Source organism: Oxyura jamaicensis, chromosome 9 (genome assembly GCF_011077185.1).
Source record: "Oxyura jamaicensis isolate SHBP4307 breed ruddy duck chromosome 9, BPBGC_Ojam_1.0, whole genome shotgun sequence".
Classification (NCBI taxonomy): Eukaryota; Metazoa; Chordata; class Aves; order Anseriformes; family Anatidae; genus Oxyura; species Oxyura jamaicensis.
Window position 1 is genome coordinate 9,705,254 of NC_048901.1, and position 15,388 is coordinate 9,720,641.

General features: G+C 37.8%; 1 protein-coding gene across 7 annotated transcripts in view; it reads left to right on the forward strand.

Moving 5' to 3' along the window:
* STAG1 (stromal antigen 1) overlaps positions 1-15,388 on the forward strand; it is a 176,892-nt gene that overhangs the window by 153,371 nt on the left and 8,133 nt on the right. For all 7 annotated transcript variants that reach the window (XM_035334012.1, XM_035334013.1, XM_035334009.1 and 4 more), the window contains 6 exons: positions 1,884-2,023; positions 2,927-3,028; positions 4,625-4,773; positions 7,239-7,367; positions 11,619-11,824; positions 14,988-15,159. In XM_035334012.1, the coding sequence (XP_035189903.1) occupies positions 1,884-2,023; positions 2,927-3,028; positions 4,625-4,773; positions 7,239-7,367; positions 11,619-11,824; positions 14,988-15,159 (898 nt within the window). The remainder of the gene's footprint in view (positions 1-1,883; positions 2,024-2,926; positions 3,029-4,624; positions 4,774-7,238; positions 7,368-11,618; positions 11,825-14,987; positions 15,160-15,388) is intronic.

Sequence of the window (15,388 nt, forward strand, 5' to 3'; positions counted from 1 at the left end):
ACCCACCCTTGTTTTCCCCAAACCCCCCCCCCCCCCCCCCCCCCCAACAAAAAAAAAAAAATAATAATAATAAATCAAGCTCAGGATTAATTTGAAAATCGTTGGAGACTGGGAGACTGCTTGGAGAAGTATTGTGTGTGCTTGCTTGCTTTATTGTTATTTCCTAGGTATCTGTGTGTGCGTGGCCATGCTTTGAGAAGTGGGAGTTAAAGCATCTCTACTTCCTCAGAAGGATGACTTGAGATTTTTGGCTTTCAGTCAGGGAGGGGTGGATTTGTCATTGACATCTGTTTTTAAATAACTCGCTTCTGCTGTGTGTCACAAATGCCTAAGTGAGATACAGAGGTACCCAGCTTCTGAATCCTAAATATCTTTGGACAAGCGATGGATTCCCAGATGGTCAAAAAATATGAAACACCTGCTGAATGTGTACTTTAGTGTTCTTTTTGCACATTTTCTGAATTTCCATTGAACTCAGTTATTTGTATGTTATGGTGACATATAAGTGCTATTTTTCATCTGTTAAGACAGTAGTGGATAGAACTACGGTCTCAGAGAATTTATTCTTGCTCTAAATGTCCTTTCAGCCTTCTAGCTAACATCTTTTTTGAGCATATTTTTAAGGGTTACAATGGCCTGAGAAGAATGCATTTTGACACACAACTTCACCAGAAATCCACAGTGCAAGTTAATCATACTTTGTGAGTTCAAAGTTCAGAATAATAAATCAAGAATGGATTTTAGGAGGACAGTATTTATTTTTCTTGGCTCTTGAGGAACATCAGGGTTTTTTAACATCCTGTGATTGGACTGGGAAGACAGCAAAAAGATGGATGAAGATCTTTTTATGTAATCTCCATTCCCTAATGCTACTTTGACTCCATGAAGTCAGTGTGATGATTTACAACTTTTGGTATTCAGAATGTATCAGTAACTATAAAAAGAAATGAAGAAAAATGGGGGGGTGGGGGAATGCTATTGGGCTTCAATTCTATGTGTTAAATGATCCAAAAAACATCATGTATACATACTCACAGTCAACTTCACTGCTTGTAAGAGGTGTCCTGTGGTACAATACATGACTTAGACACTGTGGCTCTGTGGAAACTACAATAAGAGTGCAGCAAGAGAGTCCTTGTGACACTGTGTTCCTTCTGCCCCCTACAAAGGCCTGTATTTCTTCAGACTGGTTGGAAGACTCCCATTAAGAATGATTTCTTCTAAATACCACAGAATATTTGCTATTATTACAATTGTTATAGCTGATTTCATTTTCTTCTGTAAATTGTGTAATACAGATTTACTATATGATAATATATTTCACATGTGTATAGTTTCATTTTCATTCACAGAATGGATCAATGGATCCTTACATGGGGATTTAATACATATGACATTAGCACTCAATGTCTCTTCCAACTGAATTTTATTTCCTGTTGTTTATTGCTGCTGTAAAACCATGGGTTTCATGCCTGCAAATCCAAGGCATGCAGAAGAAGTGCTGGCTTCTAATTTCTCTATATGAAATATTCATAGTTCAGTCTTGTTAAAGAAGAATCTTCAGATGTTCTTTGATTTCAAAAGCTAAGCACAAACAACTGTTCATTGTGGCCTTTCACAGGGTAAAGAAAATAAGTGATTCAGTTCCATGTGGATTGTGTTCAGTATTACTCAGGACTACGGCATCCTTGGTGAATGGTTTGTCACCTTCCTGAACTTCCCTGAAGGTCCTAACATTCAAGAATAATTATCTTTGATTTTGGCTTCTCTTGCAACAATTGTTGCTTCATTTTAAATAATTGATTTTTTTCTAAAAGCTACTCCTTAATAACGTTGTTTTAGAATATAACATAATATAATTTTTTTATTGTTGATGCTTTCAGAGGGAGATGAAGAAGATGAAGCTAACAAAATAGAAGCCTTACATAAGAGAAGAAACCTCCTGGCTGCCTTCAGCAAGCTGATAATTTATGACATTGTGGACATGCATGCAGCGGCTGATATCTTCAAACACTATATGAAGGTACAGCTCTGTGTATTCTCCCCCTCCTAAGTGAACACAGATTGTTGTGTCAGGTCACTTGTTTTACTCCCTTCCAGTGCAGTAGTTAAAGATTGAACACTTGAAAGCTTTTCCAGCCTTATTTGATTTCTGTACTAGTTTTTCCTTTTTAAATTATACCTGTCTCTGAGAAGCGGTTAGCTCGGAATTTGCCTTCTTACAGAGCAGGAGTGCCTTGTTAAAGGCAGCATCAAAAGTTGGTCCTACGCAGTGCCAAGTATTTTCAGAGACTTACCTTTGCAGAGAATTTCTTATCCTGCTCCTCAAAGGTGTTCCTAGAATCCACAACAACAGTTGTTTGTTCAATGTCATATTTTACTGGGAGTATCTCAATCTTGGTGCTTGCCAGAACAAGGAAGCAGATTTTTTTTTTTTTTTTTCTCGTGGGAAAAGGTCATTTTAAACAGGAAAGCAGTAAAAAAGCTCGGTGTTGTAAGTGGGTCTGCAGTACCTGAATGTTTTATCAACTATCAACATAGGGTGTTTCCATGCAATATTTAGGCCCAATGAAATTCAGAAAGACTTGCTGCTCAGCTGCCACTTTACCCTGTACTTGCAGTTTACCTACCAGAAGACATGTACGTTAGCACTCCTCACACTGCCAAGCTACATAAAGCCCCTCAGTATAGGTCAGATTGCCAGGTGTACCCCACCAGTCTCTCTGTAAGAGATTAGTTATCACAAAGAAGACAAAGCAGCAGTTTCAAGCTGTACTTGAAATTGTTTTTTGGTCCTTTTTTTTAAAAAAAGAAAAAAAGTTACCTTTTAAAGACAAGAACTGCAAGTAATCTTTCTGTAAGAAAAGCTGTGAAAATTTACATGAGTTTCAATTTTAAAAGGATTTTTCCCCACATTTTTTCCTAGTACTACAATGACTATGGAGATATCATTAAGGAAACCCTGAGCAAAACAAGGCAAATTGATAAAATCCAGTGTGCAAAGACACTCATTCTCAGTTTGCAACAGGTAAGAATATTGATTTTTATTAAAAATCCTTCATTGCAACAAATTCTGGACAGGATTTTTCTCTGGTGCCCTTTACATTGAAACAAAAAAAAAAACTACGCTTCTGTTATGAGACTATTTTGTTCCTCAGTTCAACTTATCACCACTGCTTTGTCTCTTTAACCTCTGTATTCTTTAGACAACAATATGCAAAGTTTTGCCAGATTAAAATCGAAGAAGGGGGGAAAAAAGCCTTGATGACAGTTCGGTCAAAGCTGATTCATAGTGTTTGTTTACTGGTACCTATCAAACAAGAAGAACTAGGATGACCTTTTTTCCTCATAATTAGCTGGAAGTAATGCATCTTCTTTCTAATTTGTCTAAATATTAATTGATCTTTCAAACTTTGAGATAATTAGTTTAAGTCTTTCAGTATTATTAAGCATGTTTTTTTCCTCTGAACTGTTTACTTTATATCAACCATAAACTCTTAGTTTGATACGAAAACCATCATTGTTCTTCTGGCAGCACAAAGTATGTGTTTCACTAAATACTGTTTCGGCACTGGCAGTTCCAGCTATATCCATTACATAGAGAAATTTCTTTCATAAGTTAGATGTTTTCAAATTGGCTGGGCCTTCCAAAATTTATTCCAGAGTACAAAGGGATTTCCTATAACAATCTGAAAGCTGAGTGAGATCTGTGAAAATGTGAGAAAAATAGAAGAAATTCCAGAAGAATTAGAAGAATTGACACTGGCAAGTGTCAAATTAGTTCCTGTCAGAACTTGGAGAAAAGAAGAAGCCAGGTGCCATACCTGTCAACTGTGTACAGCCTAATACCATGTCATGAAAAAAAAAAAAACATATTAGATAAGCTATTGGCAAGTTTCTAAGTGGTAGGTAGCAGCCAGTATCAATTTGTCAAGGAGGAATCATGTAAAATTGAGCTGCTTTCATTAATTATATGGTAATAGAGCCTGTGGATAGGAGAGGAGGAGTATATTTAATGCAATTTGATTTACTATTGTTGTTGACACAGTCTCCTTTGATAGTATCATTAGCAAGTTAGGAAAATGTGGTCTAAATGGCAGTAACATAAGAAGATACAGAAGTGATTAGAAAATCACTGAGTAAATCATTATTGTGCTGAAATGGCATTATCAAGCAAGCTTTGAAGGCATTTACCCTGTAATGCTTTTCAGATATTCATTGTCTTGTATGATGGAATAGAAAAATTTGGTTCCTTAATTCCTAGATGATACTGATCTGATGGGTGGTGCAGGTACTTTAGAAAGCAGCATAAGAATGCAAAATCATCTTGATGAGTTCAGAAAACAATAGATACAATCCAATGAAGGTATGTGCAAAATGCTGCTTAAGAGTTTTTTTCCACACAAGTACAAGGTGGGGGACAGTTGGTGAGTATCAATTACACAGAAGAAGGTCTGGGAACTGAAGTGGATTAGAAAATGAACATAAGTGAACTCTGTTAGATCTTTGTTAAAAAAGTGGTTATCACGTCCATTCATAGCCCTAACAGGTTAAGAATAAAAGTCTTTGTCAAAAAAACGTGTTTTCTAGCTCACTGATTTTAACAACTGAATTCTTTCTCTAGCTGTTCAATGAGCTTGTTCAGGAGCAAGGTCCTAATTTGGACAGGACATCTGCCCATGTTAGTGGAATTAAGGAATTGGCCCGGCGGTTTGCCCTCACTTTTGGCTTGGATCAGATCAAGACAAGAGAGGCTGTGGCCACACTACACAAGTGAGTGGTGGTAAATAAACTAGATTTTTATATTCCTTCAGATTAGAAGTTTTGTTCAGTATACCTCACACATATCTATGTATGTAAGAAAGGAAGAAAAACTAGCTGCTGCCTATTTATTTGTGTGATTGGAACGACCACGTTTATCTATCTCAGGTAAAACCTCAGCTATCACACACAGTTGTGTGGACTGTATCTAACAAGTGTAGATAACTCTTTGTAACACAACACTGTGGATTCTGTGTGCACCTAGAGTTTTTTATAAAAAGATACTCCAAAAATATTTTGTGCTCTAATTTTTTTAATCAGATTGAGGCTTTTTATGTAACTAGTGCATAGGAAAGCATAGAAAGGTGCTTCTAAATTTAAATTATGACATCCACATGCCATAAAAAAGTTAAAATACTAACGTTTGCTGTCTCAGAGTGTTTAGACTAAGACTAGCAAAGCAATGATCAGGACTTTGTGTCTGAAAGGATGCAAATAATAGAACGAATATGGCCAGGAAAAAAACATGAGTGATGCAGAAGTTTGGAGGAGATGAAGAAAAAATAAGTCCTATATGAAAGATGGATATCAGAAGAATTGTACCTGCTAGTTTACACGTCCCTCCTAAGTCTGGACAGAAGCCCCAGATTCTCCTTCTTACCCATCTTAAGCTTTCAGCAGGTACCTGGGGAACTCTTGGAGAGTTGTAATCTTTGTCCAAACAAAAGGTGACGTCTTAGCACTACTCCTTTATTCCAGATGGCACCAGTGTAGGTGGTGAGTGTGACAGTACCAGTCACATTGCTAAATAGTGTGTCATACTCCAGATGGGAAAAGTGTGCGGTATTTCAGACCAAAAAGTAATATGAGTTCCTTCATATCTCAAGCTAAGCATGCTGTTGTTTTGTGTTAAGACATCTTTTTCATTCTGCCTTCAGATTGGTTAATTATGGCAGTTATTATCCTCATGATGTATATGTAAGGCAATATGCATTTTCTGTCACGCTCAGTCCCTGCCATCATTTTTTGCTGCTTCCTTAAGCATCCAGGTCTGAGGCCATCTGCAGCAATTTTTTTCTAAAGTAGTTCTCAGTGTGAGGAGGCAGCTTCTTCCCACACTGTCATCAGTCACTGGTCATGTCATCAGTACTAGTGAAGACTTCCAGTGAAAAAACACATAGATCCTGAAAAAGTCTTTTGATGGTCTGTCTTAGCTCAGTACCCTCAGCCTTGCATGCCCCATAACTTCTTACGGTACTGAAAACAACTGGCCTATGTTGTCAGTCCTTTTCCAGAATTCAGGGGGAATGTTGTAATACACAGGATCCCTCTAAGAAGAAAAAAGTTCCTTTAGCTGTAATAAATAGTTCAAAGTGACTGAAACTGAAGGTGAGTAATGAAAATAAAGAAAAATAGATGTTATCACCAGGCCGAGTCTTGTCCACTTTGTCAAGTACGTTTTGGGGCATCCTTTATGCTATTGTCAAGGCTTTTTTCATAGCGTAAATACCTTTGTTCTGACAAGAGAACCTTTCAGTAAGCAGACGATGAGAGGGCATGTGAGCAAACTAGAATGGCACAACATGTACTTCTCTGCCATGGTCACTGCAATACAATTGCCAGGAGAACCAGATCTGCAGATACTCCATGCATGTCCCTGAGAAAGGTCCCCATTCCTGGCATCTCAGCAATGATGCCATCCTGGCTGTTACACCTCGAGCTAGAATGCTCGCTGTTTGTGTAAAGGCATCTGAGAGCCAGTCCTAGGCAAAGGTCTTGTGACTATAGTTTCAAGTTTTATGAACGTACTTGGGCATTTTCAGGCTCAAATTTACCACTACCAACAGTTTTATAAGATTTATAGTCATTCTGTGCTTCCTATCCACTCTCCTGCACTCCTTTCTGGACTACAGTACCTGAAAGGAAATCAATATGCTGCTAGACACTTAACTGTGAGAAGGAACAGAGAGGTCCAGACATGCATTTGCCTTTATTGGGTAATGTGAAAATAAATTGTTTTATTGAATCTTAAATGATAAAACAAAGATAAGGGACTTAAACGTGGATCAGAGTACCGGTAAGTAAATTCTCTTCTCTGACTCTTGACACATAAGTTTTATCTTGTTATTTCTGATATCTTGTACAAGCTTCTGCTTCATATAAAAACAAGAAAGAGCCAACTGGCCATTCCTGCTTAAGGCAATGGCTTTCAGCACCTGCCAAGTTTCTTACATTGTGATAAGTTCTTTCTAACCAGGCAACTGGTCTTTGAGTTTGAGTCCTCATAAATTCAGAGGGAGCATTTGATTCCCCTTATATCCAAAAGCTGCTGTTTGCTAGTAATGAAAAAAAAAAAAAAAGTTTGAAAAAGTTAGGATTATCACAGTTTGGATTTAAGGCAGCATTTGGAGGTGATGGAATGACTTTTTTTTATGTTCTAACAAACATCTGAAAATTTTGAAACTTCTTTACTGTAGAGATGGAATAGAGTTTGCCTTCAAATATCAGAATCAAAAAGGACAAGACTATCCACCTCCTAACCTTGCATTCCTTGAAGTGCTTAGTGAATTTTCTTCTAAACTCCTGCGACAGGACAAAAAGACTGTGTAAGTAGTAGTCTTGCTTTCTTCTGTGGGTTTTGGTGAGTTGTGTTAATCAGTGTAGTGTGTGTTTAAACTCTCTGCTTTGACGTTTTCATTATCTAATGGGGGTTATAGGAAGTCCCAGTGCGACTTTTCACATACTTATTCATCGATTTGTATTTTAAAGTAATAAAAATAAATGAGAAAAGGAGAATCAAATCCATTGATTATTAGGTGAGCTTGAGACCTTACAAAACAATGTTCCTTAAAATTTCCCATGGGGCACTGAAAATAAAGAATAATTTTTCAGGCTAGCTGAAAAAGGAATGAACTGTTAGTAGCACAGGAAATTTACAGGCCTGTAAACATTGCAGTAACGTCTCTTTCTGTTAGATATTTATATACAATATAAGCGTTTATTTTTGTTTATTTTAATATATTGAATTAAAGTGGGCAATAAAGCATCATCAAGGTTTCTGTTACTGGTACAACAGCATAGAAAGACAGGGTGAGAAACAGCACTATTGTTAGTTGGGACAGAGCAAGGTGATAGAGATCTCAGGGGCTAAAACAAGCAGCCTGAATTTGGTATGCCAGGCAATGACTGCAGATGAAATACTGAAAAGGAAATAAATCAGGTGTTGTTGATAAGAACTGATTAACCAGAGGAAATACTGAGCAACATTTGAAAGAACTGCCAAGGGTAGTTAAAAGAATTAAATTAAAGAATTAAAAGAATTGGATATTAAAAGAATTGTTGAAGAGAAAACTGCATTATTGAAGGCAAATTCAGAGTAAAAATGTGTTGTCAGCATCACTGCAGAGATTACAGCCTATGTTCCTAATATGTTCCGTAACAAATAGCCAGGATTTGGCTGCAGCATAGAAGTAGTAAGGGAAAAAGGAAGAGTGCAGTCAAACATCATCCTAGCACTATGTGCCCAGTGCAGAAATGAGTTCTATGAAGAGCTTTATAACCATTGAAAAAATGTAATTGCCAGATCTTCTCATTTATGGTTGTAACTCTCTCTCCACTTGATTTTCTGACCATATAGAACTAGCTGAACTGGCTCTTCCTGTCAAGCGTTTCAGTAGTTTTTCTGTCAAGACATTTGTTTTAAAGGACCTTTCTATTGGGGTTAATAATTATGAATTTTATAGCTGTAGGCTTGTTCTGTGTTACAAAAAAATGCATATTGGTTAGCTTTGTGTAAATTTTAATGTATAAACACTTGAACCAATTTATTTAATTGTGTAAGTAATTTGTCAAATCAGCAAACACAGTACAAGAAGTGGTTGAACCAGCTTGAGAATGAGATGATCTAGTTGGGCTAGCTTGGCACTTGGTTTTTCAGTCTGCCCTTCGTTGTGTATAGCCTTGAATTTTGTCACCCTCTGTTTTCCTCTTTAGGACAGGACATAGGGGTACAAGGATTTTACAGCTTCCTTGCTAGCCAAAGCATGGGTTCTCCTGCATCTGTTAGCTTAAGTGTCATTAGCCTGATTCCAGTTGAATTTACTGAAGCTTACTCGTCCTGCAGTCGTCATCCCTTCCACAAGATTCTCCGGTGTCTAAAGTTTGAATTTGTATTATGTGTACACAGTGTGCATGACAGCTTTATTAGACCTGATCCTCTGCATGAAAATCAGTGTTTCAAGGAGTCTTGTTCCTTAGCATTCCACATCACTATTTAATTTCTTTATTATGTTTTTGTCAGGACTGCAAAGATTGCTGTGGTGGAAACTATTTCTCCTGATTTTATCTGACTTTCTTGTAGTCATCTGTATCTGAGCTATTTACTTTAGCTGTATTTTGAAGATTAATGAAAAAAAAAAAAAAAAAAAGAACAGGGCATGATTTATTAGATCTGTTCTAAATTACTGTTTTAAGATGAGTTCAGACATGCCCTAGATTCCATTGGCTGCTGTGGCTATGAGTAGAGTCAAGATTACTTGCTTTCATGCAAAGATGGTTTTTTGGAGATCTCTGCGTTCCTTCCCTTGAGAGCTCTGTCATGTTCGCACCCATCAGGCAATGGGTTGCCCATAGTGCTTCGCTGGCAGTTCATTCTCAGCTATGCTCTGGATAGTTGATTTGCCCTTCTCTGTAGAATGACTCCTCCAATCCAGAGGGACCTCGCCCCCTCCCTGCAAAGGGGTAGCCTACGACCAGGAAGGTACATGACCACCATCTGGTGGAGAAGTCCTGTGTACGGGATCATTTACCTCCCTCCCTGGTTTGATCTCCTTCTGCCAAGTGACTGTACTTAAGCTCAGCAATGGCCTGTTAGTCTGGAGGTAAAAGTGCTCTAGAATAACCCTGCAAGTCTCACCAGCATATCTCCTGTCTTCCAGAAGCCCTCCAGCTTTCCTCCCCTACTTAAACAAAACAAATTATCTCAGTATGTATGCATTTGCCATCTGCCCTTGGTGCAAAATACCATTCCTGTCACAGTTCAGCAAACACTGCTCTCTGGCTAGGCTTCTACTTCCTTCCTGGTTTACTGCTTTATTGTTACTGTTATTTTGGGGGGAGAAATGGGAGATTTTTTCAGTTTGGGGATGAGGCAGTAACATAGGTTTAATTTACTTTTGCTGTCTGATTTATTTATTTTACTAATTATTTTATATGTAACCCCCAGAATTAGTGATAGCCATTCATAGATTTATTCAAATCTATGGATTTATTATAAACTATGCATTTAAGGTGCCAGGCTCTTAGAGTTAGCAGGAAAAAATTTGACTAACACAGTTACAAACATGCAGGGCAGATAAAGGCAAGGAAATCCACAAGAAGTCATCTAAGACGGTACAGAGGTGATATACCTGTGGAGATGTTTCTCTCCAATAGACAGCTTAGACCAGACAACTGACTGCGGGAGCCTCAGCACATGTTCTTACCGCCACAAGTTTGGAGTTCCTAACCTGGCTGAAGCTGGTAAGAACTGCCGATGTGAAGCTCCTCTAAAATGGTGAGCAAAAGTTGTCTCAGGTTTGGCATCAAATAAGTAGAGAACAACCAAGCGGTATATTTTGTCTTTCATTACAGTTTGGGCATAGCCTGTGCACTCCAGTTGTGTGAATATAAATTGGTTGCAGGAAAACTTCTTAAGTTTCAAGGCAGTTCTGCAGATAAGTTCTGTGAAATCAGGAGGCACTCACATGTTGTGCTGTTCAGTACTGTGAGAGAGAAAGCAAATAAATCAAGAATTTCCTATTCATTCCAAGCTTTGGATATTACTGGCTATATACATGAAAAGGGGGAGTAGTCACAATATTGAATAAAACAGACAGAAAAATGTCAGTTTCTTGAGTAAAGTGATCCTATTCACCAAATCAAAACAAAATCCCATTAAAAAAAATGATGTTTGTTACCCAGGCATGTACAGTGCGGCTCCTTGTCCTATTCTTTCACCTAGACTGTGCAAGAAGTTTGAGCCCGCCATGAGCTTAACAGATCAAAAGGGAGATGAAGAATTTATTTCCTTACTGAATTTGTGGGTTTGGTGCTCAAGTGATGATAACCTGGCAATGTGGTGTTGAATGAGATTGTGATCAAGGCGTACATTGTCATGTATTTGTTGAAAGGACAGAAGTAATTTTGAAATATCCTGAGTTCAGTTGCCTAATTTCTGAATGCTTGGTTCTGTAGCTTGAAACTCATTGGAATCATTTTATGTGGATTTGCTTGCTCATTTTGTGGACCATCTTAACTAAACAATCGTTGGAAAAAGAAAGCAATTCAAATGCCCTCCAGGCCATATACAAGAAGAAAGTTGTTTGGTTCCTCTGATAAATTAATAAGTGTTTTGGACTTCTCCATAGCAATGGAACAGATCTTCAGTATTTTAAATGAAAAATTAACTGCATGCATTTAAGGAAACTATTCTTTTCCTGTTACAAGATGCAAAAGAATCTAAGAGTCTTCACAATAGTGGTACTAATTCAGTCTCTCTGTTGACACAGTACCAATATATATAGAAGTGGCTTCCTTGCTATGCAAAACAGAAAAGGAATTTAAGTAAAGTTTTTGTATTGTTTTGTATTGTTTATATGAGTAACCTGTACACAATTAACTGTGTTACTTTGTTTTGAGGGAATTACGTGAATTCTTAATCAGTTAGAGGTACAGTGCCTTATCAACATACGTTATTAAATTAAAATAAGGAAACAACATGTGGGATTTCTGATGTCAACAATGTGAAGAGGCCTTGCAGATTAATTACAGGGAAAGCAACATGCTGAGCCTCTGCACTCATTGTCTTCTATTTGCAGTCATTCCTACTTAGAGAAGTTTCTGACAGAACAGATGATGGAAAGAAGAGAAGATGTATGGCTTCCACTAATTTCCTATAGAAACTCACTAGTTACGGGTGGCGAAGATGACAGAATGTCTGTTAACAGTGGAAGCAGCAGCAGCAAAGCCTCTTCAGTGAGAAATAAGAAAGGGCGACCACCGCTACACAAAAAGAGAGTAGAAGGTTTGTATGGTTTATGTTGCCTACTTGAGGTATTTCTCATTTTGTATATACGTTACAGCTTTCCGTATACTTTGTACGTAGAAATAACAAGACACTTGATCTGCAAGCTTAAACACTTCCTTATGAGAAATGCCATCACAAGTCCTTATTCCTGCTTGTCCACACTAAGCTTTGCTGATTGAGAACTACTGAAAGCTTTTACTGAAGTTGGAAACAGGAGGTGATTGTAGAGCTACCTGTTCTACACCTTTCTCAGTCACAGATTCTTGTTTTTTCTACCTGTGTTTCAGCCTGGAGCAGTTGTTAATAGGGTGCTAGAGCAAGCCCAAGGGAGAAATTCAGATACAGATCACTAATTTTGTAGGAGTGTGCTAAAAAGATGCATGTTTTTGTTCAAAATGATGTCAATATACAGTGTTTGTACTTACTCTTTCTGTGACTTGAGTGTTGAATTCGGCTATGATATCCAATTTTTTTACAAGATTGCATCTGTTCCTGGTTAATCTGCATGAAATCACAGGATGTAGTGCACATTTATGTGAATATATGTTTACTGTTTCAGTAGAGTAGGTGTAAGTGGGATCTTTAAACTTGAGATTTTTCCAAGGTTGGAATCTACTGTAGTAACCCCTCAGTGAAGAATCTAAAGCCAATTCTCCTGAATATACAGCCATTTACCAAAATACTCCAGACTTCAAAAGTTGGTCTGTGTGCACTCCTACAGTCAGGTCCATTCTCTCCCCTACAGCTTGTGCTGAGCAGTACATGAGATACATCTTTCAGTTTCTAACAGCCAACCTAGAGTGGAGGTAAATAAAGCAGTGCTTGCTTCAGACGTCATTTTGCTTCCTGCAGGTTGTCATGTTTTTGACAGAATTCAACTGCTGAAGATTTTTTCTTTCTTCCTCTTACTGTTTTCATTATTCTATCAATATCCTTATTTTTCCTGGGAAGTGTAGTAATATCCTTGCTTCCCTATAAGGCAAGTCTCAGGCTTAGGCTTTATGACATTGTTTGCTCCACCTCTTTTCATGCCCTCTTCTTCCAGTGATCAATAGAAGAGAGAGTTTATTTGCAACACTTTCCTTTTGACTATCACCTTTCCTTGTAACAGCTATGGTCCTGAATTTTTCACCAACATCACTGACTTAAAATAATGGAGGCCCAAATCCATGGTTATTCAACTGTTTGTTCGGTTCCTGAAAAATCTGAATGTACAACAGTTTCCAATGAGGCTATGCCAAGACTTTTTGTGGGTCTGACGGGATTCTGACATCTACAGAGTATATGAGGGTTTGCTTACATCTTATCAGCACTGTGTCGTCAGAAGACACCAAGGATTTATCTTACCTTAGGCAGTGTTCCAGTGTCACTGTTCACTATAGTAACCTGAAATTCCCCCATTAGTAATTGGTGGCCAGAGGGAGGACAGATAAACACTGCCTCTCCTGGAGTGCTCATGTGGGTGGGATACGTGCATGTCCTTTGAGCACTGTAAATACAGCTCTGGGTTACAGTATGACATTTAAGAATAACACGTTTTGAAGAACACCACTTAGGAAGTGATTCTCGTCTCCATTCTTCTATGTGAAACCTAATAGACCTTAAATTCACAGATCACTATGCAGACCTTTATTACTCATAAAAGCTTTTCTGTGCAACCTCAGCATATAGGTTCAGGGAGAATGAAAGGGATTTATTTTGTATGTACAAATAAGGAGCTCATGAAATAATCAAAGATGTAATCCTCTTCTTAGAAATAGGTATTGTTCGCTGGTCTGTAGAACTTAGCTATGAAGAACCAGTCTTATGAACAGCTGGATGCCTACAAATTACCTGACGGTCTGTACACAGCATGTACACGGGTCTTTGTTGTATTTTATCTTTACATATTTTTATAAACCTTCCAAAAGTCCTACCTTTAATTTTTATTTGGCATTAAAATCACAAATGTGGACCTCTCTTTGAATCCTGCTAAGATTTAAATATATATATATATATATATATATATATATATATATATATGACTCTAAAGGAACTAAAGCAAAGACATGGTCACTGCAGAAACTATCATAGTATCAAAGAACCAGAGCTAGAACCCCATGGTTCCTTTCACGTAAATCCAGTGTCTATTGGGTTCAGCAGACTGTCCAGGTTGGAGAACATTCCCTGTTGTTACTGAAAGTCAGTATGCTCCCTGTAGTAGACAGTTCTCACATTTCTTCACAATGTCTTAAGAAAGTGAAACATGAATAGGATTTTAAAAAATAGCTTTATAAAAGGTAAATTCAAGGACAAATAGGCAACTTTTAGACAACTTTTAAGCCTAAAGGGTAGTAAAAGGCATAGAAAAAAATGAAAAGATCCGTTGAGATCCCCACCTGCTTTCTCACTACATATTTCTTCCTGTTAGTAAATCTGTGATCTTGTCTTCTCCTCTCCTGTAATCCTGTCTTTCACTTGCTCCAGCAACTTCTGCATGTCTCTTGCCTACACACTTGTCTGCCCTCTCATGTGTTCCTCTCCTCCTCAAGCCCCCCACTCTCCCCTCTGGTTTGCTCCCTTCTCAACATGAGCACAGCATCCCATTTACACCTTCAGTCAGCTTCCTATCTCCATTTCTCCCATCTGCTCTAAACTCTAAATATACCATCTGAAATTATAGTTCAGAGTTCACACCAGCCAGACCACTCCTTATTTAAAATATCCCCTCTGTACTTCACTGAAATGGTTCTTACTGAAGTTTCTAATGGTCTATGCTGACCAGATTTGGGGTTTTATCCTCCACCCTCATTTTAGTGTTTCACTATGTTATTTGCTTTATGCATATGAGATTCATGGTCTTACATTTAAATTACCAGCTCAATACGTGGGAATTATCTCTGTTAAATGTGTGCAAGACACCTGACAGTTTAGGCAGTGCTGGAATGCAATATTTGTTTGCAATGGTTTTTATTTTGTTTTGTTAGATAACTAAACTATTGAAAACATAAATTTGCAGGTGTTGCCACTAAAATGAACTGTATTGAAGTGTGTCAGTAGATGGAAGGCTTTAATTACTAACGTAAGGTTCAGTGAGTTTGCTGAAGGGATGCTAAAGACAGTAATACTGCACTGCTTATTATCGCAAATGGATCAGTAATTTTAAATGTTTCTTTCCTAGATGAGAGTCTAGAAGGCTCATGGCTGAACAGGAATGAAAACATACATACTCCAGGGACACTGCAAGCACCACAGCTCACCTCAACTGTCTTGAGAGAGAACACTAGACAAATGGGAGAGCAGATCCAGGAACACGAGTCAGAGCAGGGATCTGAACAAGATTTTTTACACAAGTAAGTGTTGGAACATCCCTACCAAATACAGTGACAGCCAGGCAAAGGAGTTGCCTGTTACTTATACAGATAATCTGTGATCCCATAGACACAGTGTTTATTTGCAAAAACAACTGGAAAGGACTTAGCTATAGCTCAACAATACTTTTTATTATTTTAAATTCACAGGAAAAATATGTTGTAATGAAATCAGGGTAGAAATTCTTTATGTTAAAACCATCTCTGACCA